The 24,160-nt window shown below is 44.7% G+C and overlaps 1 protein-coding gene across 1 annotated transcript in view; it reads left to right on the top strand.

The window, feature by feature from the left end:
- Positions 1-2,643: 2,643 nt before the first annotated feature.
- The window catches only part of UCK2 (uridine-cytidine kinase 2), an 89,678-nt gene continuing 68,161 nt past the window's right edge, over positions 2,644-24,160 (top strand). Inside the window, exon 1 of the mRNA XM_039460050.2 lies at positions 2,644-3,019. Coding sequence (XP_039315984.1) covers positions 2,921-3,019 — 99 coding nt within the window. The 5' untranslated portion in view covers positions 2,644-2,920. The remainder of the gene's footprint in view (positions 3,020-24,160) is intronic.

Raw genomic sequence — 24,160 nt, 5'->3', positions numbered from 1 at the left:
GAAAAGACCTTTTGGAGAAGAGGCTAACTCTAGGACCACCGGAAACTCACCCACTCCATAGCTATTTGGCAAGACACCCCTTTAGGAAACTTTACCCAAATGCCTGCTTCTGGGTACCAGGTAGTGGCCACTCTCCCCATCTTTGTTTCCTGTCTGCTGCTACCGAGTTTGATGTCAGATGGTGACATAAAATACAGTCATCCCTAGATATACGCGGAGGGACCCGCCCCAGGACAGCCTGCATGTTACCAAACCCATGCATAAAGTCCCATAGTCAGCTCTGGGGAACCCGCATAAATGCTGTATTTTCCAACTGCCTTGGGTTCAGAAAAAAGCCGCATAAAAGTGAACCTCACAGGTTTGAACTGTTCAAGTATCAACTGCCATTTAAAAGCGAAAAAAAAAGTTTGTGTTTTCTGGTATCCTTTTCGTTTGCTTTTGTTTTTTGACACAGGGTCTGGCTCTGTTGACCAGGCTAAAGTGCAGCGGGGTCATCACGGCTCATTGCAGCCTGGATTTCCCTGGCTTGAGAGAAAATTATTATTATTATTATTATTATTTTTATTTTTATTTATTTTTTTTTTTGAGACAGAGTTTCGCTCTTGTTACCCAGGCTGGAGTGCAATGGCGCCATCTCGGCTCACCGCAACCTCCGCCTCCTGAGCTCAGGCAATTCTCCTGCCTCAGCCTCCTGAGTAGCTGGGATCACAGGCACGTGCCACCATGCCCAGCTAATTTTTTTGTATTTTTAGTAGAGATGGGGTTTCACCATGTTGACCAGGATGGTCTCGATCTCTCGACCTTGTGATCCACCCGCCTCGGCCTCCCAAAGTGCTGGGATTACAGGCTTGAGCCACCGCGCCCGGCCCTATTATTATTATTTTTTGAGACGGAGTTTCGCTCTTGTTACCCAGGCTGGAGTGCAATGGCGCGATCTCGGCTCACTGCAACCTCCGCCTCCTGGGTTCAGGCAATTCTCCTGCCTCAGCCTCCTGAGTAGCTGGGATTACAGGCACATGCCACCATGCCCAGCTAATTTTTTGTATTTTTAGTAGAGACGGGGTTTCACCATGTTGACCAGGATGGTCTCGATCTCTCGACCTCGTGATCCACCCGCCTCGGCCTCCCAAAGTGCTGGGATTACAGGCTTGAGCCACCGCGCCCGGCCGAGAAAATTATTTTTTTTAAACATAATTTTCAATTTAAGATAATTTACTAATTTACTAAGTTTCTTTTTTCTTTTTTTTTGAGACGGAGTTTCTCTCTTGTTGCCCAGGCTGGAGTGCAATGGCGCGATCTCGGCTCACAGCAATCTCCGCCTCCTGGGTTCAGGCAATTCTCCTGCCTCAGCCTCCTGAGTAGCTGGGATTACAGGCACGCGCCACCATGCCCAGCTAATTTTTTGTATTTTTAGTAGAGACGGGGTTTCACCATGTTGACCAGGATGATCTCGATCTCTCGACCTCGTGATCCACCCGCCTCGGCCTCCCAAAGTGCTGGGATTACAGGCTTGAGCCACCGCGCCCGGCCACTAAGTTTCTAAAGATAATGCTATTGACATCAATTCTGTTTTAGATTGTCGGCCCCATCAGCTCGTTGATACCGGTCTCAAGTTCACAGAAGAGACTGGAAGTTACTAGGCAAGTTCTGCCTCTCTCAGGTGTGTCCCAGCAAAACTTCTCTTCCTAGTTTCAGCTCTTTAGAGACCTTTTCTCTTCAAACACTGATACAGGGCCTAGACTGTACCAGCACTATTCTCAACACTTCACATGTAATAATTCATTTAATTCTCACAAAAATCCTGAGACGTAATTGCTATTATCATTCCCATTTAACAGATGAGAACAATGAAGCACAGAGAGATTAAGTAATTTGCTCAGAGTCCTGGATGTGAATGCAGAAATCTGGCTACAGAGGTGGAGTCTGACAGTGCCTTTCTAAGTCACTAATTGCCAATCTCTGGAAAACCGGTTCAGTAGAAGGTATTAATGGATCGAAATGTCATTATGTTTTCAAATACCCTAACTTCACAGGAAGCTCAGTGTATGGGATTTGAGATACTGTGGTTTAGAAGTGCACTGCTTTTCCAAGGGAGGGCACTTTTCATTAAAGCCCCTCAAATTGCCCTTCTCTAGAGAGTCGCACGAGGACAGGCCTGCTAAAAACGATGGCGCTGGGGGGTTTCCAAGACAGGAAATATCTAAAGCCAGCGGCTGACATATTATCTTGGCCAATGGGAGAAGGGAAAAAACCCCTCATTTTCTGGATACACAAGTTTTTAGCCTGGATAATGGATAAATGACTTTAACTCTGTTCCACCCTAATCTTCCAAGCGTGTTCAAATTTTGCTTCTCAGACCTGGGCGATTCCTTCTTATTTAATCTGCCTATTAATTTCTTCAAGCTTTTTATCCCTTCCGAAATAGGTGGTAGGTAGCATACCAAATTAAAACACAGAACAACCCGTTTCCTTCTCCCAGGGTCCGCCAGGGCGCGTCGGAGAAAGGGTTAACCCGCCGGGTGAGAGGAAGGGTCGGGCTCACACCTTTCGCAGCGACCCCGGGAGGCGGAGGCGGCGGCGGCGGGGCCCGGGAGGGGCGGAGGCTGGGGCCAGACGCCTCGCCGCCTCCGCCTCGGCGAATAGCAGCGCGCTGCCCTCCCGGATTGGAGCAGCAGCATCACGCTGACCTCTGCCTGGGATGTAAACCGGGCCGGCCGCTGCGGGCAAAGGAAGGCTCTTGGCTCCTCTGGGAAGCCCAGCCCCATCACCGGGCTCTGAGCTGCTCGCAGGCGAGCGGCTGCAGCCTCGGCCCCGGCAGCGCCCAGCGGCGGCTGCGGGAAGCGGAGGGAGCCCGACGCGGGCGCGGGCGGGGAGCGTGCGTCCGTTCGCACAGGGAGCGGGAGGAGGGGCGGCGCGAACCATGGCCGGGGATAGCGAGCAGACCCTGCAGAACCACCAGCAGCCCAACGGCGGCGAGCCCTTCCTCATCGGCGTCAGCGGGGGAACGGCCAGCGGCAAGGTACGGCGGGGCCCCGAGCCACGCTCCCCTCCCAGCTCGGGTTCCCGGGCGGCGCATGTGGCCGGCGGCCGTGGGCCGTGTCAGTTGCTGCAGCCTCCGCGTGGCCAGCGCGCCTCCGCTCCCGGCCGCGCTCCAGCCCCGAGTGCGCCCTGCGAGGCCTGGGGACGCTGCGGCGGGGGCGGGCGAATACTCGGGCCACTGAGGTTCCGGGGGTACGCGGCCACGATCGCAGAGCTGGAGGGCTTCCCTCGCTTTTCTCCACCAGCGTTAGTAACTCGTGGCCCGGGTCCTATGGGGGAAGGGCAGGGAGAGCGGATGCTTATTGTTTTCCAAGTCCAATGTTGGGGGAGAGGGCTTTCCGCAGGATCCCCCACGAACCCCTGATGGACCCCCCCAACCCCCGGTCTGGCGCAGATGTGCTCGCCCCGCGGCGCAGCCCGGTGCCAAGGGCGGAGCGAGCCAGGAAGCGCGGCCGGGAGGGCGAGGGTGGCGGGAACGCGCGAGGCGGCGTCCGGGGGAAGGGGAGCTCGGTTTGGGGCTGCACGCAAGGGGTGAGGATTACAGGGGCTTCCGGGTAAAAGCCTGGGAGGCAAATAGGTGCCTTGTCATCAATGAAACGATAATGCTAGGGGCTTCTGTTAAGGTTATAAGAGGAAACGTGGTCGGCTTCAGTGAGAAAGTTGTACTGGCTCCATGCTCTTCGGCGTCCGAGACGTACGCGTCTTGGATCCACGGAAGGGGGTCATCGTATGGGCGTCTGACTCTTGTAGGAGCCTGTTTCCTTTGTTTTATCAGCAAGGCAAGGAGAGATAAGGGAAATGACTTCCTAGCTTTACCCGGGGCTTTTTCTGCAGGTGGAGAAGGGTGGAGTCCTCCCAGATGGTTCTTTCTTTGCTCCCTTAACAGCCTTTAAGATGTGGCTACTTGTTTCTCCCACCGTTGAACACTCTCCAACTTCATTTGGAGCACGGGTTTCTCAAGGGAGCCTGCGAGCTGGGTGCTGGTTTGGAGACTCAGGATGATGCTTTTCCCGGCTAGGGAGACCAGAGCAGAAAGGCTGGTTGTCGCCATGAGGAAAGAGCCACGAGGTTTTCGCTCCAGAGCCGACTCGTCAGTAGCCCCTCCTCCATTTTGGTTTTACGTTTTTTCCTTCAGGTCAGGACTGCTTTAGCGCAAAGAGCCCAGACTTGGCGGCTGGCACTGTGGAACTTCTTTATTGATTAAGTCAGTCTTGTCCCTAGCTCCCAGGGTTAGGAATCGGCCTGCTTTAGGTCCTGAAGTTTATGTTCTGTGTGCTCCCTGGTTGAAGGCTTTTTAAAAAAAAACTTGAAATTTTTGAATGTGTTCTTTACTATGACTTATACTAATAATTCAAAGCAAAAGCAGAATGTTAGCCCTTTCAGGAAGTTTTACCTGTTCTTTTAGAATTATTCTTGCCCTTCTGTTTGCCTTGACATATTCCTGTTGCATTGGGAGCATTTTTTTTTTCTTTTTTTCTTTCTTTCTTTTTTTTTTTTTTGTTCATGGCTGTTTTCCCAGCCTCCTAGCACAATGCCTGCCTGGCATGTAGTGGGGTCCAAATTTTAAGCTGAAGTCCAGTCCTCCTAGGTGGAGAGGAGGCTTAAACTTGCATATGAGCATTTAGACACAAAATGACCTTGGTAATCATCTAAATAATTTAGTTACCACGAGAGTGAAAACTGAGGCCCTAAAAGGTGAATGAATAACTCCGTTCTTGCGCGTTTCTCAGTCGTCACCTGTTCTGACTTGATGATTAGTAGAAGCTTTTGATGTTGCTTGGGTAAAGTGTGGGATGGGAGGTAGTAGTCACCCAATATGGGAGTAGCTAATTCTCTGCTGTCTCTATTTTTCGTCTAGGAGGAAGAGTGTAGAAACTCCCAAGAAGGGAAGGGTCTGGGGCCGGGCGCGGTGGCTCAAGCCTGTAATCCCAGCACTTTGGGAGGCCGAGGCGGGTGGATCACGAGGTCAAGAGATCGAGACCATCCCGGTCAACATGGTGAAACCCCGTCTCTACTAAAAATACAAAAAATTAGCTGGGCATGGTGGCGCGTGCCTGTAATCCCAGCTACTCAGGAGGCTGAGACAGGAGAATTGCCTGAACCCAGGAGGCGGAGGTTGCAGTGAGCCGAGATCGCGCCATTGCACTCCAGCCTGGGCAACAAGAGCGAAACTCCGTCTCAAAAAAAAAGAAAGGAAGGGTCTGTTTTTCTGCCGTTTTCAAAGCATGTTGAACTTTTTTGTTTATTGATTTAATTTTTTTGAGACAAGGTCTCGCCTGGAGTAACTGGGACTACAGGCTGGCACTACCACGACTGGCTAAATTTTTTTTTTTTTTTCCTTTTGAGATGGAGTCGTGCTCCTTTGCCCAGGATGGAGTGCAGTGGTGCGATCTCAGCTCATTGCAACCTCCACCTCCTGGGTTCAAGCAATTCTCCTGCCTTAGCCTCCGTAGTAGCTGGGATTACAGGTGCATGCCACCACACCCAGCTAATTTTTGTATTTTTAATAGAGGCGGGGTTTCACCATGTTGGCCAGGATGGTCTTGATCTCTTGACCTCGTGATCCCCCTGTCTCCACCTCCCAAAGTGCTGGGATTACAGGTGTAAGCCACAACACCCAGCCTTTTTTTTTTTTTTTTTTGATATAGGGTCTCAGTCTGTTGCCCAAGCTGGAGTGCTGTGGTGTGGTCTTGGCTTACTGTACCTTCTGCCTTTGAGGCTCAAATGATCCTCCCACTTCAGCCTCCAGAGTAGCTGAAACTACAGGTGTGCACCACTATGCCCAACTAATTTTTGTATTTTTTGTAGAGAAGGGGTTTTGTCATGTTGCTAGGCTGATCTTGAATGCTTATACTCAAGTGATCCACCTGCCTCTGCCCCCCAAAGTACCAGGATTACAGGTGTGAGACACCACCTGGGCTGACTTTTTAATTTTTCTTTTGTGGAGACTAGGTCACTATGTTGCCCAGGCTTGTTTGTACATTTTTGACATGAGTGATTGTTAGTTTGTTATCCTTTAAGTTTATTGATGTTTTTGTCATTAAAAAAGTCCAAGACAGGGCCTGGTGGCTCACGCCTCTAATTCCAGCATTTTGGGAGGCAGGATTGCCGGCCTGGGCAGCATAGAGGGACCCTGTTTGTATAAAATGAAAATTGTGGGTCGAGAAAGTTAGTTTGACATATGTTAAAAACCAGATTCTTAGCTTGGGCAACATTGTGAGACTCATTCTCTATAAAAAAATTAAAAAATTATCCAGGTGCGGTGGTGCATGCCTAGAGGCTGAGGTGGGAGGAATTCCTTGAGCATGGGAGGTTGAGGCTGCAGTGAGCTGTTATTGTGCCACTGCACTCCAACTTGGGTGACACAGCAAAACTGTCTCAAACAAAAACTAGAAAAGATTATGGCTGGGTATGGAGGCTCACATCTAGTTCCAGCACTTTGGGAGGCCAGGACAGGAGGATGGCTTCAAAACCAGCCTGGGTAACAGAGACCCTGTTTCTACCAAAAATAAAAATCAGCCATGCATGCTGATTTGTGCCACCAGCTACTCAGGAGGCTGAGGCAGGAGGATGTCTTGAGCCTAGGACTTGGAGGATGCAGTGAGCTTTGATGGTGTCACTGTACTCCAGACTGGGCAACATAGCAAGACCCCATCTCAAAACCAAACCCAACCAGATTTTCATATTCCCTCCTAAAGGACAGGTCTAGAGATAACACTAAAAGGGAGAAAAAAAACCCAGGCTAAACTTTACCTGCATACATGTCTGTGACTTTTAGGTGCTGTTCTGTTTCCTTTTCATCTTTGCCTGTTCCTTGTTTTTGTGACCTCTTCATTGGACAATTAAAAATAGCCTCTGAATCTGCTCCTTTATACTGCCATCAGAGTGGTCTTCCTTAGCAACAGCTCTGATTGTAGCATTTTCCTTTTCAGAAACCTTGGGTAACCCCATTGCTCAGTACAGGTCAAAAACTTTAGCACAGTACAAATCCCCTTAGCCCCTGAACATGATCCTAGGCTATTTATTATTGTTATTATTTTGTTTTATTTTTGAGATGGAGTCTTGCTTTATTCCACACTGCAGTGCAGTGGCATGATTTCGGCTCACAGCAACCTCTGCCTTCCGAGTTCAAGTGATTCCTCTGCCTCAGCCTCCTGAGTAGCTGGGACTACAGGCGCCTGACACCACGCCTGGCTAATTTTTTGTATTTTAGTAGAGATGGGGTTTCACCATGTTGGCCAGGATGCCTGACCTCTTGATCCGCCCACCTCAGCCTCCCAAAGTGCTGGGATTACAGGCGTTTGCCACCGCACTTGACCTATTATTTTTATTTTATTTTTTGTTGAGATGGAGTCTCACTTTCACCCAGGCTAGAGTTCAGTGGTGCCGTCTTGGCTTACTGAAACCTCCACCTCCCGAGTTCAAGCGATTCTCCTGCCTCAGCCTCCTGGATACCTGGGATTATAGGCATGAGCCACCAGGTCTGACTAAATTTTTTTGTAGTTCTAGTAGAGATGGGGGTTTCACTATGTTGGCCAGGCTGGTCTTGAACTCCTGACCTCAGGTGATCTTCCTGCCTCGGCCTCCCAAAGTGTTGAGATTACAGGCATGAGCCACTGTGCTTGGCCTTATTTTTCTGTACAGCCAAGTGCACACAGACCATCTTACTGAACTGCCTTCACACAAGTTTTGCTAAGTGGTCTCCTCTTTGGAATGGCTTTTGGTCCTTCCAAAGGCTCAGCTCTGTTAATACCTCCTGGAGGGAGCTTTGTTACCCATTTCCTTAGTGAGAATTACTTTTTTCTTTCTTTGGATTCCACAGACTTACCATACCTGGCTTATTTGTTCACAGCTTCTTCCATCAGCTTATGTGTTCTATGAGAGAATACTTTTTCTTTTCTTTTTTTTTTTTTGAGATGGAGTTTCGCTCTTATTACCCATGTTGGAGTGCAATGGCGCGATCTCAGCTCACTGCAACCTCTGCCTCCTGGGTTCAAGCAATTCTCCTACCTCAGCCTCCCGAGTAGCTGGGACTCCAGGCTGTGCCACCATGCCCAGCTAATTTTTGTATTTTTAGTAGAGATGGGGTTTCACCATGTTGACCAGGATGGTCTTGATCTCTTGACCTGGAGATCTACCTGCCTCCACCTCCCAAAGTGCTGGGATTATAGGCGGGAGCTACCACGCCTGGCCCGAGAGAATACTTTTTCTTACTTACCTGTTTAAGTGCTTGGGATTGAGGGGAAGGAAATAAGGATTTAAGGAACCATGAGAGAAGGTCTCTGTCTTTAGCAGTTTACTGTTTATAAATTGTTTCCACTGTTCTTGTCACCAAGCCTCTTTATCATTAAAGTATTTGATTATTCCTTTTGAAGTCAGGCAGGTGTCTTCCCTACTGGTAGACAACAGTGAAAGATAAGGCTGGGGGAACTTGTGACTTAGTGATAGGACTGGGATTGGGATCTAGGTTTTTTTTTTTTTTGAGACAGTCTTGCTCTGTCACCCAGGCCAGAGTGCAAGGGTGTGACCTTGGTTTACTGCAATCTCTGCCTCCCAAGTTCAGACAATTCTCCTGCGTCAGCCTCCTGAGTAGCTGGGATTATAGATGCCCACTACAACATCTGGCTGATTTTTGTATTTTTAGTAGAGATGGGGTTTCACCATGTTGGCTGGTCTTGAACTCATGACCTCCCAAAGTGCTGGGATTACAGGCGTGAGTCACTGCACCTGGCATTGTTTTTTTCCTTTTTAAAAATCTGTGCCTGTTTTGAACTTTCTCCACAAGTGGTAGCCTCTTCATGCGAGTATTTTTAGGGAGGCTGGGCTGTGTGTAATACAGGACAAGAGAAGAAAGGGGACTGCTACCTCAGGGCAGCTTGGCCATGAGTCAGCATCTGCTTTTGGAGTGCTTCCGAATGTGCTCTCCAAAAATGTGCTCTCCCATATCGGCTCTCACTGTCCTGTTCCTGGAACCTCGGTTGCTATCCCCATCCAGCCAGTTCACGTATTCCACACCTTCCTATCAGGTGCTCCTGGAACTGTGGGGGCTGGTTTGGTCCTTCTGCTGTTTTTCTCAGAGCTGGTATTGTGTGTTTTCTGTCACTTCAAACTGCTGCCATGGCCTGGAATGCCTGGTGTGATCTGACCCTTCTGACCTCCTTCCCTTTCCCCCTTGCTCTGGCTAGTCCAGCCACACCCACTCCTGGCATGGCAGGTTTTCCCTCAGCCAAGGATGTCCGCACTTGGTGTCTGCTCTGCCTGAAACTCTCCTGCTGGTTCACTGAGCCATGCCTAGCACGATGTCTGGTAGAATGAAGAAGAAACCCTGGGTCCTGCTGCCTCCAGTAGTTCCTCTCCTGCTGCCTTTCCTCAGGCTGTATTTCTTCTTTGTTCCTTGAGTGTCTTTGAAGCATGGTTTCTGATGCTCACTCTGTCGGTGATCACCTACCAGTTCACTACATAGCATTTGCTTTCATGTCATTTCTTTGTCAAGTCTTGCCTTCATGAGGTTCTGTGATGGAGACAGATTGTGTTTGGGAATGGCACTGCTGAAGACCTGACCTTTTTTGTTAGTGGGTGCTGTGGTGGTGCTGTTGGAACTACTTAAGGTCTCTAAATCTTAGATTTGTATTTCAGTATTTAAAAATCAACAAAAAAGGGTTGAGAGTATACTCCTTTTATATGTGTCTATGCATGTCTGTGTGCTGTATTGTCCATTAAACCGTTTTAATCATTAAGCTGATTTATCATGAGCATTTGTTCCTTTCATCATACATATAAAATATGTAAGCATAACCCACATATAATTATGACATATAAAGTAGGAATAAAAAATGAGAAAAATAAATGTTTAGAAACATAATTTCTTTAATGGTATAAAATCTTGTTATTAAAATATTATTTGTGATTGAAGTTTGAAAGAGGTTTTATTTTTTATTATTTATTTTTTTTATAGAGACGGGGTTTCACTATGTTGGCCAGGATGGTCTCGATCTCTTGACCTTGTGATCCACCCTCCCAAAGTGCTGGGATTACAGGCGTGAGCCACTGCGCCCCGCCATAAGAGGTTTTATTTTTAAAAATCTTGTTTAGGCCGGGCGCGGTGGCTCAAGCCTGTAATCCCAGCACTTTGGGAGGCCGAGGCAGGTGGATCACGAGGTCAAGAGATCGAGACCATCCTGGTCAACATGGTGAAACCCCATCTCTACTAAAAATACAAAAAAAAAAAAAAAAAAATTAGCTGGGCATGGTGGCACGTGCCTGTAATCCCAGCTACTCAGGAGGCTGAGGCAGGAGAATTGCCTGAACCCAGGAGGCGGAGGTTGCGGTGAGCCGAGATGGCACCATTGCACTCCGGCCTGGGTAACAAGAGCGAAACTCCATCTCAAAAAAAAAAGAAAAAATCTTGTTTAATACTTGTTGATTCTTGGATGACCTTGGTGGCAGTAGTTTTGGTGATCATTCACGATTGAAGTTTTGTTCTAAATTTAGTCTTCTGAATTTTTATTTAATGGTTATCATGTTTGAAAAAGGTACCCTGTAAAGAGATCTAAGTAGAAGAAGGTCATCATTTTGTAGTACTTACTAAAGCATGATATTTCCATCCTCCAGTTATGCTATGGCTTTTCTGTAAAATGAGCTAGAAATTTCTCATTTTTTTGTCGTCCATCAGTTATTTTTTGCCAGCCAGGGTGCTACATTTAAAGTTTAACTAGTATATTCAAAACCCATTGGAAATCCTCATCTGAAATATTTTAAAATAGATTAAAAATGTAATTTCTATTTGTAAGTTTTTACAGGTTTCTGTTTATGAGTTTTATAGGTACATATTTTTGACAACAAAGTTGCTTAAAATAGAAACATTTTCAAATATCTTTTCAAAATAGTTTACAATAAATATTTTAATTTTTTTTCAATGTTACCTAAAACTTTAACCCTGCACAAAATAGCAAATCAAAACTTTTTTTTTTTTTTTGAGATCGGGGGGGGTCTCACTTTGTTGGCCTACGTTGGAGTACAGTGGTGCAATCATGGCTCACTGCAACCTCCGTCTCCCTGGCTCAAGCCATCCTTCCACCTCAGTCTGAGTAGCCGGGACTACAGGTGGGTGCCACTGTGCCTGGCTAATTTTTGTATTTTTTGTAGAGACAGTTTTGCCATGTTGCCCAGGCTGGTCTCTGACTCCTGGACTGAAACAGTCCACCTGTGTTGGCCTCCCAAAGTGCTGGGATTACAGACCTCGGCCACTTTGCCTGGCCCAAAACTTTTAAGAAGTGAACTATTTCCTTATGAATAACTAATTGCAAAATTTACATGAAAATTCAGAGGAAAATACAGAACTTCTTTTTTTTTTTTAAAGATGTAGTTTCACCATGATGGCCAAGCTGGTTTTGAACTCCTGACCTCAGGTGATCCACCCACCTCAGCCTCCCAAAGTGCTAGGATTACAGGCATGAGCCACCACGCTTGGCTACAGGACTTCTTAAATGGTGAAATGAAAGTTACATCAGTTGGTAGCTATTGACAAAAAATACATTCAGTTTACATGTATTCAAGAGTAAAAGTCTACTGAGAATTCATGTAGAGAAAGCCAAAGTATTTACAATCATAAAAGCACCATTAGTAGGCTGGGCGGTGGCTCATGCTTGTAATGCTTGCACTTTGGGAGGCTGAGAGTGGAAGATTGCTTGAGCCCAGGAGTTCAAGACCACACTGTGCAGCATAGTGAAACTCTAAAAAAAAAATACTGGAAAAAAAAAATCAACATTATAATATCTCTACCAAAAAAAAAAAATATCAACATTACATGGTCTCTTGGTAGCATGCACTTGTAGTCCCATCTACTTCAGCTACTTTGGAGGCTCAAGTGGGAGGATTGCCTGCACCCTGAGAGGTCGAGGCTGGAGTGAGGTTTGATCCCACCATTGCAATCCAACTTGGGCGGTAGAGCAAGACCCTGTCTCAGAAAAAAACAAAAAAAGTACCATTAGTAGACAATTTAATATAATAACCTGAAAAATAGGAAAAACCATATAAAGCCCTCCAGCATTAGGCTTTCAGACGTTATAAGCAGTGATTTGATTAGGTAAGGGGACAATGCTTCTAAGTGTATGCTTGAGAATTTTGAACAATGAGAGAAGGTGACAACTCTGAAAAAAATCAGTTTGCTTTGCCAACTCACTATTAGCAATACTCTTCCCATAACATGGATTTTTTTCTTTTATTTATTTTTATTTTTATTTATTTATTTATTTATTTTTTTGATACGGAGTTTCACTCTTGTTACCCAGGCTGGAGTGCAATGGCGTGATCTTGGCTCACCGCAACCTCCGCCTCCTGGGTTCAGGCAATTCTCCTGCCTCAGCCTCCCGAGTAGCTGGGATTACAGGCACGCGCCACCATGCCCAGCCATTTGTTTGTATTTTTAGTAGAGACGGGGTTTCACCATGTTAACCAGGATGGTCTCGATCTCTTGACCTCATGATCCACCCGCCTGGGCCTCCCAAAGTGCTGGGGTTGCAGGCATGAACCGCCGTGCCCGGCCTATTTATTTTTAAAGCAGTTGTTTTTACTTGGTGTCTCCCTGTGAAAGAAACTACAGGAAAAGTGTCAGTATTTCTGTGAACACCCACACTTAAACTTCAGTACTCTATGGGACAGGTGACCAACAAACAGTACCTTTTCTTCCTGTCCCATGTGGTCTTTGGTAAGAATTTTGCCTGGTACATACATAGCAGAAACATAAGAATTTTGTGTGGGTTGTAGAGTTGTGCTTCCTTCTTTATTCAGCCCATAAGTATGCTGTTTGGTCTAATATTTTTACCTTTCTTTTGTGGCTGACTAGCAGGTTCAGGGGATGTTTTGTCATCTCAGCTAGCGTGCTCTGCTTTCCCTTGCCTGTCATATAGAAGTCCAAAGTTCTGTGTCTCTGGGATTGCTTTTCCTTGGGAGTGGAGATGGGCACTGTCTTTGACCTTTGCAGGCTTCTAGTCTCCTAGACTGTCTAGAGGAAGCTGGTGGTAGAATGGGCTGATAAGAGTGCTGATTTTGGACTATGGTCTAAAAAACATTTTTGCATTCATACCACTAAGAGAATTTTGGAGAATTCTTCATCCCATTTTGCACATACATGTATTTTTATATATTATAAAACATTTTTTATATATTATAAAAGATATAATTATATATATTATATACATGCATATATAAAAAAGATATACATGTGCAAAATGGGATGAAGAATTCTCCATAATTCTCTTATATATTATAAAATATATATAATTATATATTATAATATATAATTATATATTATATATTTATATGTAATTTACGTATTTATAATTCATATGTGTTTTTTTATATATATTTTTTAAATTAGTTATTATTTTTTTAGAGACTGTGTCTCACTGTGTTGCCCAGGCTGGCCTTGAACTCCTGGCCTCAAGCAGTCCTCCTGTCTTGGTCTCCCAGAGTGCTGGGACTACAGGCATGAGCCACTGCACTGGGCCCCATCACATATTTTTGACATCAGTTTTTTTCATTATAAGTAGTGTTAAAAAGGAAGTAATTGGCCGGGCGCGGTGGCTCAAGCCTGTAATCCCAGCACTTTGGGAGGCCGAGGTGGGTGGATCACGAGGTCAAGAGATCGAGACCATCCTGGTCAACATGGTGAAACCCCGTCTCTACTAAAAATACAAAAAAATTAGCTGGGCATGGTGGCGCGTGCCTGTAATCCCAGCTACTCAGGAGGCTGAGGCAGGAGAATTGCCTGAACCCAGGAGGCGGAGGTTGCGGTGAGCCGAGATCGCGCCATTGCACTCCAGCCTGGGTAACAAGGGCGAAACTCCGTCTCGGGAAAAAAAAAAAAAAAAAAAAAAAAGGAAGTAATTTCTGATAAATTGTAAATACACACTTAAAAACAATTGTTTCATTATTTTTAAAAATGTATCTGATGGGTTCTAAATACTGTAATAATTTGACCATTGTCATACATTTTAAAACATATAGATGAACAAGATTTTGAGTCAGAAATGTTCACTTTTCTTTTTTCCTCAGTCATATTTCACTTCCACTTCCCTGCAAAACATTAATTTATTTGTTTTTATGCTTGAAAACATTTTATTGGTCATTCTATTATACGTGACAAAAGTATACGTTAAAATTTTATTTCCTGTTCTCATGAATCTAAGTATTTATTTCTTTTGGATTGCATTACTGCTGTACTTATTAGTATAAAATTCCTCAAAACAGATGGATGTATTATACATTTTTTTTGAAGAAAGCATTTTGATGAGATAGAGCCTTCCACCCCCAATTACTTCATGATTCTGTGGATAATTAGTATTTAATGCTAGAATAAGATTTTTCATTTGTATAATTGTCTAAGCTTTAAGGAACGCTGTTGACATAAATCAGTAGATGTGAATGGAAAGAATATTGTTTTATCAAGGTCACTCAAGACCCAGTTTTTACCTTTGAAATTATATGTCAAAATGCAGGGATTTTTATCAATCAACTAGCTTGCCATTCATTTCCTCTAGTTTTGTAGAAAGCAGGAAAACTAGAAACCTCCAGACTTGTAAAAGGAATTGTTATTCAGTCATTAAGTCATACATCTTCCAGTATCAGCACTAGTATTTTAGATCACCTTTTTGCATGGATTCAGGATGGGAGGGGTGATGGGCCTTTATTTTGCAAAGTGGGAGAAGCCTGATTGTGAAAGGGTCTCCTTGCCCTCATGTGGCTTAGGAAGCTTTTATGTACCCTAGTTTGAAGACAACTGATTTAGGTAGCTTGGTGTCTCAGTCTGTGTTGTGCTGCTATAGCAGAATACCTGATAATGAACAGAAATTTATTTCTCACAGTTCTGGAGGCTAAGAAGTCCAAAGCTGAGGGTCTGACACCTGGCCTTTTTGCTGTGTCATGGCCATCCCAAGAGGAGAGGAGGGAGAGAGAAAGTGGGTGTCCTTGTGCACAAGAGGTTCAGACTCATCCTTTCATAAGGAACCCACCCCTGTGATAACGAATCTGCTCCACAATAATGGCATTAATCCAGCTCATGAGGGTGGTGCCTCAATGATCCAAACACCTCCCATCAGGCCCCACTTCCCAACACTGACACATTGGGCATCAAGTTTCCAACACAGGAACTTGGAGGATACTTTCAAACCACAGCACTTGTGTTCCAGCCCACTGTTGCCACTTATTAAGTACCTGTATATTCATCTACGGAAGAGGGTCCTTACAGCCTTTACCTTTTCCCATTTTGTAACTAGCTTTGAGTGTCCTGTAATTGTTACTGCTGATCACACAGACAAAGTACTTCTTGAATCTGAACCTGTGTAAGTGGTCGGCATTTGTAAGCTCTCTTTGGTGGGGTTCTGAAAGACTGACATACCCTGCCATTTGCCAACATCCTTCTCTGCTGGATACCAGTTAGATTTCCTGAAGGTCCGGGGATCCTGTATGATGACTTACTGTCACTTTTAAGCCTTTGCAGATGTTTCTCTTTTGCTTTTTTGGGTATTCCTCTTCTGTGTTGCTAAAGCATCCTAAACAGTCCTAAGTTACAGAATTTTTGTATCCCCTCCCTATGTGGTCTTTGCTTGTTGAGTCTCTTCTCTAGATTAAGCTCTCAGGAGCAGTGACTTTGTTTTACCTCACTATTGCATGGTCCAAAACAAACAGGAAGGATGAGTTTCTCAAATGTTTGTTGAATAACCAAATACTAAGGATTTTTTTTTCAAACTCCATGTATCATAAGAATCTCAACATGTCCAATATTGAACTCCTCATCTCACCCCTTAAACATGCTCAGTCATCAGCATTCACCATCTCAGTTGATGACAACTGCATCTTTCTAGTTGCTCAGGCCTAAAGCCTTGGGGTTATCCTTGACTAATCTTTCTTTCTCTTGTAGTCTCTCAGGCTGTCTAGAGAGAGCTTATGAAGAATGGGCTGGTAAGAGTGCTGACTTTAGACTGTGGTCTTCAAACATGTTTGTATTCATAATTGCTAAGTCACTTGGATCCAGTCCATTAAGAAACCCTGTTGGCCCTGCCTTCACAACATATCTCCAGTCTGAGCACTTTTCCACTCCTTTGCTTCTACCCTGGTCCAGGTCGCCATCATCTCGGTTGCATCATTGTGGTTGTCTCTTGACCCATCTCCCTCTTCCTTCCTTGTATACACATTCTATTCTCATAACAGCCACAGTGATCCCATTAAAGTGAAAGTTGGATAGGCCGGGAACTGTGGCTCATGCCTGTAATCCCAGCACTTTGGGAGGCCAAGGAAGGTGGATCACGAGGTTAGGACTTCAAGACCAGCTTGGCCAAGATGGTGAAACCCCGTCTGTACTAAAACTACAAAAATTAGCCGGGCGTGGTGGTGAGTGCCTGTAATTCTAGCTGTTTGGGAGACTGAGGCAGGAGAATCCCTTGAACCCGTGAGGTGGAGGTTGCAGTGAGCTAAGATTGCGCCATTGCACTCCAGCCTGGGTAACAGAGCAAGACTCTGAAACCAAGACTCCAACTCAAAAAAAAAAAAGTTGGATAATTCCCTGATCTGATATAACCCTGCTGTGGCTTCCCATTTTACTCGTAGTAAATTAAGTCTGTAACAAGATCGGGAGGGCCCTACAAATGGGTCCTTTTCCCTGGCTGTTCATTCTGCCAGGGCATCTCTTGATATCAGTGTAATTAACCATCTTCCCTATTTTAAGTGTTGCTCACGTGTCTCCTCATGACCACTCTGTTTAAAATTGTACACATTAGACACTCAAATATCTGTTGAATGTTTGAAGAATGAGTTACTTTGCTCAGTTACCACTTCTAATGCTGGTTTTAGCATTAAACCTGTTGCTGGGGGATGTTTGCTGTTCACCTTTGTATTTTCTCTTGGGTTCCTATCACCTGAATAAGATTTGCTGGCACACTGTCAGTCACAGAGCTTGCAGGTGTGCATGCTAGATGGCTTAGATGCCTATTTAGTGGTACATTAAAAAAAAAAAAAATTAGACTGGGTGCAGTGGCTCATGCCTGTAATCCCAGCACTTTGCGAGGCTGAGGTGGGTGAATCACGACTTGAGGTCAGAAGTTCAAGACCAGCCTATATGGTGAAACCCCATCTCTACTAAAAATACAAAAATCAGCCAGATGTGGTGGCGTGCGCCTATAGTCTCAGCTATTCGGGAGGCTGAGACAGAAGAACTGCTTGAAACTGCAGTGGAGGCTGCAGTGAGCTGAGATCACACCACTACAATCCAGCCTGGGTAACACGGCAAGCCTTGGGGTCGGCGGCAGGGGGTGGGGGCGGGGGAAGGCTGGTCAACGAGCCTCTCTGGACAGCACAACTGCACAGAACATGAATCACAGTACCAGCAAGTGACTTTTGCCCACTGCGTAAGCATTGCCATGTGTATACCTCTGCACACAGTTTATTGTTTAATCTTCTCTACACCAGACATTATCTCCTTTTCACAGATGTAGGAATAGGTTCAGAAGAAACAGATTAAAAGTGGCGGAGCAGGGTGTTAACACAAGCCTGGCTTACTCCAACACCCACATGCGCCACTCCATCAAGCTGCCTGGGCTTAGCTCAACGAGGAAGAATTTTCTGAACAAACCAGGGGGTCTCAATCCTAACTTGAAGTGGAGACATTTTAAAGCTTCAATTCGATCACACCCCCAAACACCTTAAACTCCACCAAAACCCAGCAAGCAGGGCCGCATGGCAGGCCTAGGACTGAGTTCTTCCCAGAAGACACCTCCAAAACACAAGCTTTTCCACTTTAACAATGGATGTCTCCAGAAATAAAATGGCCAATCTGATGCCCACTTCAGCTTGTGCCCTCCCTCTGTAGTCAGACAAGGAGGGCTCACTCAGCTTGCATTTCCTTCCTGAAGTATTCACTACTCTCTTGTTCAAACACTATGCATCACTCAGTATTCTATTCCTTCTGCTCTCAAATGTTTAGTTTCTCTACAAAAGGAGGTAGAGAAAAATGTAACCACTGACTAATGAAACAAGCCTATCTTATTTCAACAACAGTTTAGTTAAACAAAATAGGTGACAGCTCCTTAAGAGCTTGACAATAAAAATTTAAAGTTAAAAGTTAAAGTCACTCTCTGATTTTTTTCTTTTTTTTTTTCTTTCTTTTTTTTTTGATATGAAGTCTAGCTCTGTCACCCAGGCTGGAGTGCAGTAGCATGATCTCAGCATGATCTCAGCTCACTCGCGCTGGAGTGCAGTAGTGCAGATCTCCACCTTTCAGGTTCAAGCAATTCTCTTGCCTCAGCCTCCCGAGTAGCTGGGACTGCAGGTGCATGCTACCATGCCTAATTTTTGTATTTTTAGTAGAGATGGGGTTTCACCATGTTGGCCAGGCTGGTCTCCAACTCCCATTCTGAGTGATCTGCCTGCCTCAGCCTCCCAAAGTGCTGGGATTACAGGCGTGAGCCACTGTGCCTGGCCTGGCCAGCCTTTAAAAATGTTTTAAAATAGTTGTTCATTGATTTTAATTGACAAGTGAAAATATATTTATGGTGCACACATTAATGTTTTGATGTATTTATATATTGTAAATGGTTAAAACAGGCTAATTAGCATATCTATTACCTCAGTCATTTTTTTGCGGTGAAAACACTTGAATTCTATTCTTTTGGGAATTTTCAAGTATACAGTACACTGTTATTGACCATAGTCAGTAACATGGTCAGCATGTGGTGCAGTCAATCCCTTGAGCTTGTCCCTCCAGTGTATCTTTGGCCAATCTTGCTGTCCAGTTCTAGCCAGCATTGCTGCCTGGCACCTGTGCCTGACAGGGTCCAGGAATGGAGGCACTGATAGTGATAAGGAGCCTTTATAACTGACTATTGTGAGGTATTACATCTTTGCTGAAAAGGCCCATAACTAGTCAGATACTGGGCACCTTCTTCCTGGGTCGACCTTTGAAGTGTCTAATTCTTGTGTTACCAGCTCGTTGTAGGCCTTAGCTATCCTTTTCTATAGTTAAGTTGTGCCTTTTTCCCAAAAGAGTTAAAGTCTCTTGTTTTGTAATAGGTAGTTAGGGGGAGAAAAAGCAGTTAGCATCTTATAAAAAAATTTTTTTTTTTTGAGACAGAGTTTCGCTCTTGTTACCCAGGCCGGAGTGCAATGGCTCAATCTCGGCTCACCGCAACCTCCGCCTCCTGGGTTCAGGCAATTCTCCTGCCTCAGCCTCCTGAGTAGCTGGGATTACAGGCACGCGCCACCATGCCCAGCTAATTTTTTGTATTTTTTATTTTAGTAGAGACGGGGTTTCACCATGTTGACCAGGATGGTCTCGATCTCTCGACCTCGTGATCCACCCGCCTCGGCCTCCCAAAGTGCTGGGATTACAGGCTTGAGCCACCGCGCCCGGCAAAAAAAATTTCTAATTACAAATGGAACACCTAGCAAAATGTATAAATTATAAATGTGTATGGTTCAATGAATTATCATATGATCAACATAGATTATTCCCAAAACCACAGAAAGCCCTCCCCACCCATTGCTACCTCTCCTATCAACTGTTTCTTGTTAACCTAGTAGAGGCAAGGTAGTGTTTCACCATTACCTTTGTGACTCTAGTAACTTAACCCTGTACAGGAGATATATCTTTGTGTGTGTGTATAAAATGAACATAAAAATCTTCATGAGCCTAGCAAAATCCTACTATTTCTTTAATCCAGGTCACAAATTGCAGCTTTTTAATTTATTTATTTTTTAATTCTTCACATGTCCTTGAATTAAAATTGCAGCTTTTGAAGCTTCCACTCCTTCCTGCTCCTGAAAGAAAAGGTCCATGTCTTTGTTCACTCAGTCATTCATTCAGTAAATCTGTATTGATTACTTACAGTGTGTCAGACACCTGTGAGGTGCTGGGAATGTAGCAGTGCATTAGAGAAAGGCCCTGACATCAGGGAGCTTGTATGTCTAGGTCTGACTCATGTGTTAACCCAGTGCCCAGTGTCATACCCGGCCATATGGTAGGTGTTTAAGTGTCTGCCAAACTGAATTAAGTAATATTCCCTTTACTGTTTCCTGTAGCAGCCATTCTTTTGCGTTGTTTACACCTGACTTCTAGATTCCAGGATTCTAGAGTGTCCATTATCCCTCTTGTGTCCCCAGGCTTGTGCACAGGGAGGGCTTCAGTGTGATTGTTGAAGGTATGCTTAAGTACCAAATAAATGCTGCAGTCACCAAGTGCTGTTGCCTGTCAAGAGGAGTCGGAAAGTGTTAATGACTACGGTAAAGCTTTTCTTGCTAAAGTCGCTAGCAATCACATAGTCTTTACGTCCAGTTCAAGCTGTAGATTCTTTACCATTACTGTTCTGTAACACGTGACAGTACCCCTGTGCTCTGGGAAGCTTTTCTTGGTTTCACTGCTCTTGGCTCCTTGGCTTTCTTCACTCTCACCATTCTTTTCAGACACCTCTGGGCTCTTTTCTGCCTGTGGCCATGTCATGCCTCAGAATCCCTTTCTTGGTTCACTGGTTTTCTCCCTCTCCGTATTCTATATTCTCCATTTGTCAATGATTCGCAGGTTGGTTATTTCCTGCCTTGAGTCCTTTCCTGGGCTTCTTTCTCATTTATTCAGCTGTCACTGGGCATTTCCACATCACGTGCTTAACTGATGTTTATCCAGAATGAGACTCCTAACAGTACCCTGCCTCCTTCTGTTTCCAGCCATGGAGCTGCTGCTCTACCTGTATTTTCTCTCTACAGAGATGCAGAAGACAGAAACCTTACAATCAATCTCTGTTACTCCCGAGCTTCCACATTTTCCCACATCTATCCTGGTACAGTCAATCTTACTTTCTTCCTTTCTGAATCTTCAGAAATTCTTCAGAATTCTTCAGAATCTTCCTTTCTGAATTTCTCTTGAAATCATTTCTCCTCCCAATCTGCATCTGTCATTTCTTGCCTGTATAACTCTCCACTGACTTATTTCCCAGCTGCCAATCTGGACCACCTCCCAAACATTCTCCACATTGCTGCTAGAGTGATCTTTTAAAAATGCAACTCCACCGCCACCTGTCTGTCCCCTACGTTTTTCAGTCACTCTTCTTTGCCTTCAGTCTTGCTGCCATCCTTTTCTCCCAGCTAAGCCATAGGAGGCTTAGTCCCTCCAGCCTTGCTTCCTGTCACTCCCTCTTTGCCATACTGGTCTTCCCCGCTGAGTTGTCGGCACTTCCAGTTCCCAGCTTTTGAGTGCTGACCTCCACACCTCTGCACGTGTTGGTGCTGCTGCTTCTGATATGCCTCTTTTGTGTGGTCACTTTTACTCATCCTTCAAAGACCTCTTCAGCTGTCACTTCCTCTAGGAAGTGTTCTGTCAGTTCACTGCCATCTGAATTGTGGTTTGCATCCTGTGTTTGTCTTCCTCTGATACCTCATGTTGCTGTCTTCCGAGTACGGTGAGTTTTAAGGTCACTCTTCTTTATCTGTGTCCATTGTGTCTAGAATATTGTAGCTGCTTAACGTGCTTGAGTGAATGTATTCAAGTCTGTTTTTTTTTTAAAACCATGATTGTGAGATTGAGTTACCTGGGAGTTCATCTGGGTCTTTTTTTGTTTCTCATTCTCATATCAGAATTTAAGATTTGAAAATTTAATCTCACATGTATAGTTCTGGGAAAAGTCATCTTTAAATGAACCCTATATTTGCATTAAAAATGAGGGACATGATTGAGTTTCAAGAAGTCGTTAGGCCACAGGTTTTTTGAGGGATAGCACAGGCTTTTAACTTATTAGAAAGGCCAACTTTTTGTTGGGCTTGGTGGCCCATGCCTGTAATCCCAGCACTTTAGGAAGTCAAGGCAGGAGGATCATTTGAGGCAAGGAGTTTGAGACCAGCCTGTGCAACATAGTATGATCCCCATCTCTACAAAAAATAAGTAATAAGCCAGGTATGGTGGCATGTACCTGTAGTTTGAGCTACTCAGGAGGCTGAGCTAGGAGGATCTGTGGAGCCCAGCAATTTGAGGGTGACAGTTGGAGAGAACCTATCTCTAAAAAAGAGAATAACCCTTATCATGTTTTGCCACTTTTTATTCTTAATCAGAAGTAACACGTGTTCTTGTAAAATGTTGGCATAATAACTAATGGAGTGCCTACTGCACATCTTGATTCCACCGCCTTATTTTCTTATATCGCCAGTACCATCTGAAATAATTTTGCATGTGTTTATTGTTTATCTCTTTTCACTGCATTTCTTTTGGTAAGAGCTAATACTTCCTAAGCACTAACTAAATACTGAGTGCTATTGTGAGTGTTTTATTTGTATTAATGCCTTTATTTCCTCTCACAGCCCCTTAAGGTAAGGTACTATAATTATCCCCAATTTCAACATAAGAAGACTGCAGCACCAAGGTGTTAAGTATCCACTGTGCTGTAGCAGAGTGCCAGGTAGGGCTGGCATTTAAACTCCTGGCTTCAGAGTCCAAAAAGCCTGCTCTGCTCTATTGTGTCTCATTGCAAGCCTGAAAGGGCACGTATGCCTCCTCCTGCAGTGCCTGCACCTAGAACGGCTCCTTCCTGCTAGTTGGCATTCAGTGTGGATGAACACGAGGTATTCCAAGTGAGAAGTAAAAATAAAATCTTTCAGCACCTGTGGTGCTGTGATATAATGACAAATACATATTTGGTCTCTATCCCCTCATTCCTGGCATAGAGCTCCTAAAACCCTCGTGGAGAGGGGCACTAGGGAAATCTCTTGTTCTAATATGTTTCTGACACAGCACCTAAAACTTTTGTAATTTCCCGGGTGATAATAGAGCTCCTACATCCCTTGGAATTTTCTGGGTGATAATAGAGCTCTTAAATCCCTTAGAATTTCCCAGGTAATAGGAGCATCTTTTGTTCTAACAGGGTAACTGGTGGGCTCCTGGATAGCCAGGATGGTAGTTGCCAGGGAAACAACCATGCGATTATGGTGTTAGAACTTGCACCTCCGAGCCCCGACCTCTGGGGAGGAGAGAGGGAGAGGGGGGTTTAAAGGTCAAGCTGATCACTAATGTCAGCAATGTGATCAATGATGTATATGTAATGAAGTTTCCATAAAAACCCAAAAGGACAGTGTTTGAATGAGCATCCAGATAGCAGAACAGGTGGAGGTCCCTGGAGGGCGACTGCCTCCAGAGGATGTGGAAGCTTTGCACCCTTCCCTCATGCCTTGCCCTTTGTGTCTTTTTAATATGGCTGTTCCTCTGTTTCCTTCGTAATCTTTATAATAAATTATAAGTTGTTCCCTTTATAATAAGTGGGTAAGCATAATAAGTAAGTGTTTCTTTGAGTTCAGTGAGCCACGCTAGCAAATTAATCGTACCTAAGGAGGGGTCATGAGAACCCTGATTTAAAAGCCTCTCTTAGAAGCACAGGTCACAGCGTGGGACCTGGCATGGCATCTGAAGTGCGGGCGATCTTGGGGACTGAGCCCTAAACCTATGCTCTCTCCAGGTAGATCGTGTCAGAATTAAGTTACAGGACACCCAGCTGGTATCTGCTGGCGAACTGATTGATTGCTGGTGAGGAGAAATCCTCACATGTTTTGGTGACCAGAGGTGAATATTCTGTGCATAGTAGAGGGTAGGAAAGGCACGTTGTTTTTTTTCCTGTATCTTCTTGGCCCACTCTTCCTCAGGTTAGTTGCTATAATTTGTTTCCTCATAAAGCTTTTTCTTTTCAATTACAAATATATATTTATGCACAGATGTAATACTTACAAAATGAATGTTACCTCTCTTGGGAAAGAGACTTTTTTTCTTTGCAGCTCTTTGGAGAGCATGTCCCTTGAGATGTGACATTATTTTAGCTGTGTAACAATTAACTGGATCTGAGTTGTTTTTCATCAGCTAAATATCAGTGTCCTTGAGATAGGGGAAATATTTTATTCTCATCAGTATTTTGAGGAAGGGGGGTGCCCCTGCAGATGGCAGCTGCCATCCATTTTCTGTTTGTTCATTGATTGAGACTCAATTTATATATTTTGTTTTTTGAGACTCAATTTATGTTCGTTGATTGATTGATTGAGACTCAGCGTCTTGCTCTGTTGCCCCGGCTGGAGTGCATTGGCATGATCACTGCTCACTGCAGCCTCA

Source organism: Saimiri boliviensis, chromosome 19 (assembly GCF_048565385.1).
Source record: "Saimiri boliviensis isolate mSaiBol1 chromosome 19, mSaiBol1.pri, whole genome shotgun sequence".
In the NCBI taxonomy this organism is placed as follows: domain Eukaryota; kingdom Metazoa; phylum Chordata; class Mammalia; order Primates; family Cebidae; genus Saimiri; species Saimiri boliviensis.
Note: the sequence above shows the minus strand (reverse complement) of the source record. Positions and strands in the feature narration are given on the sequence as shown.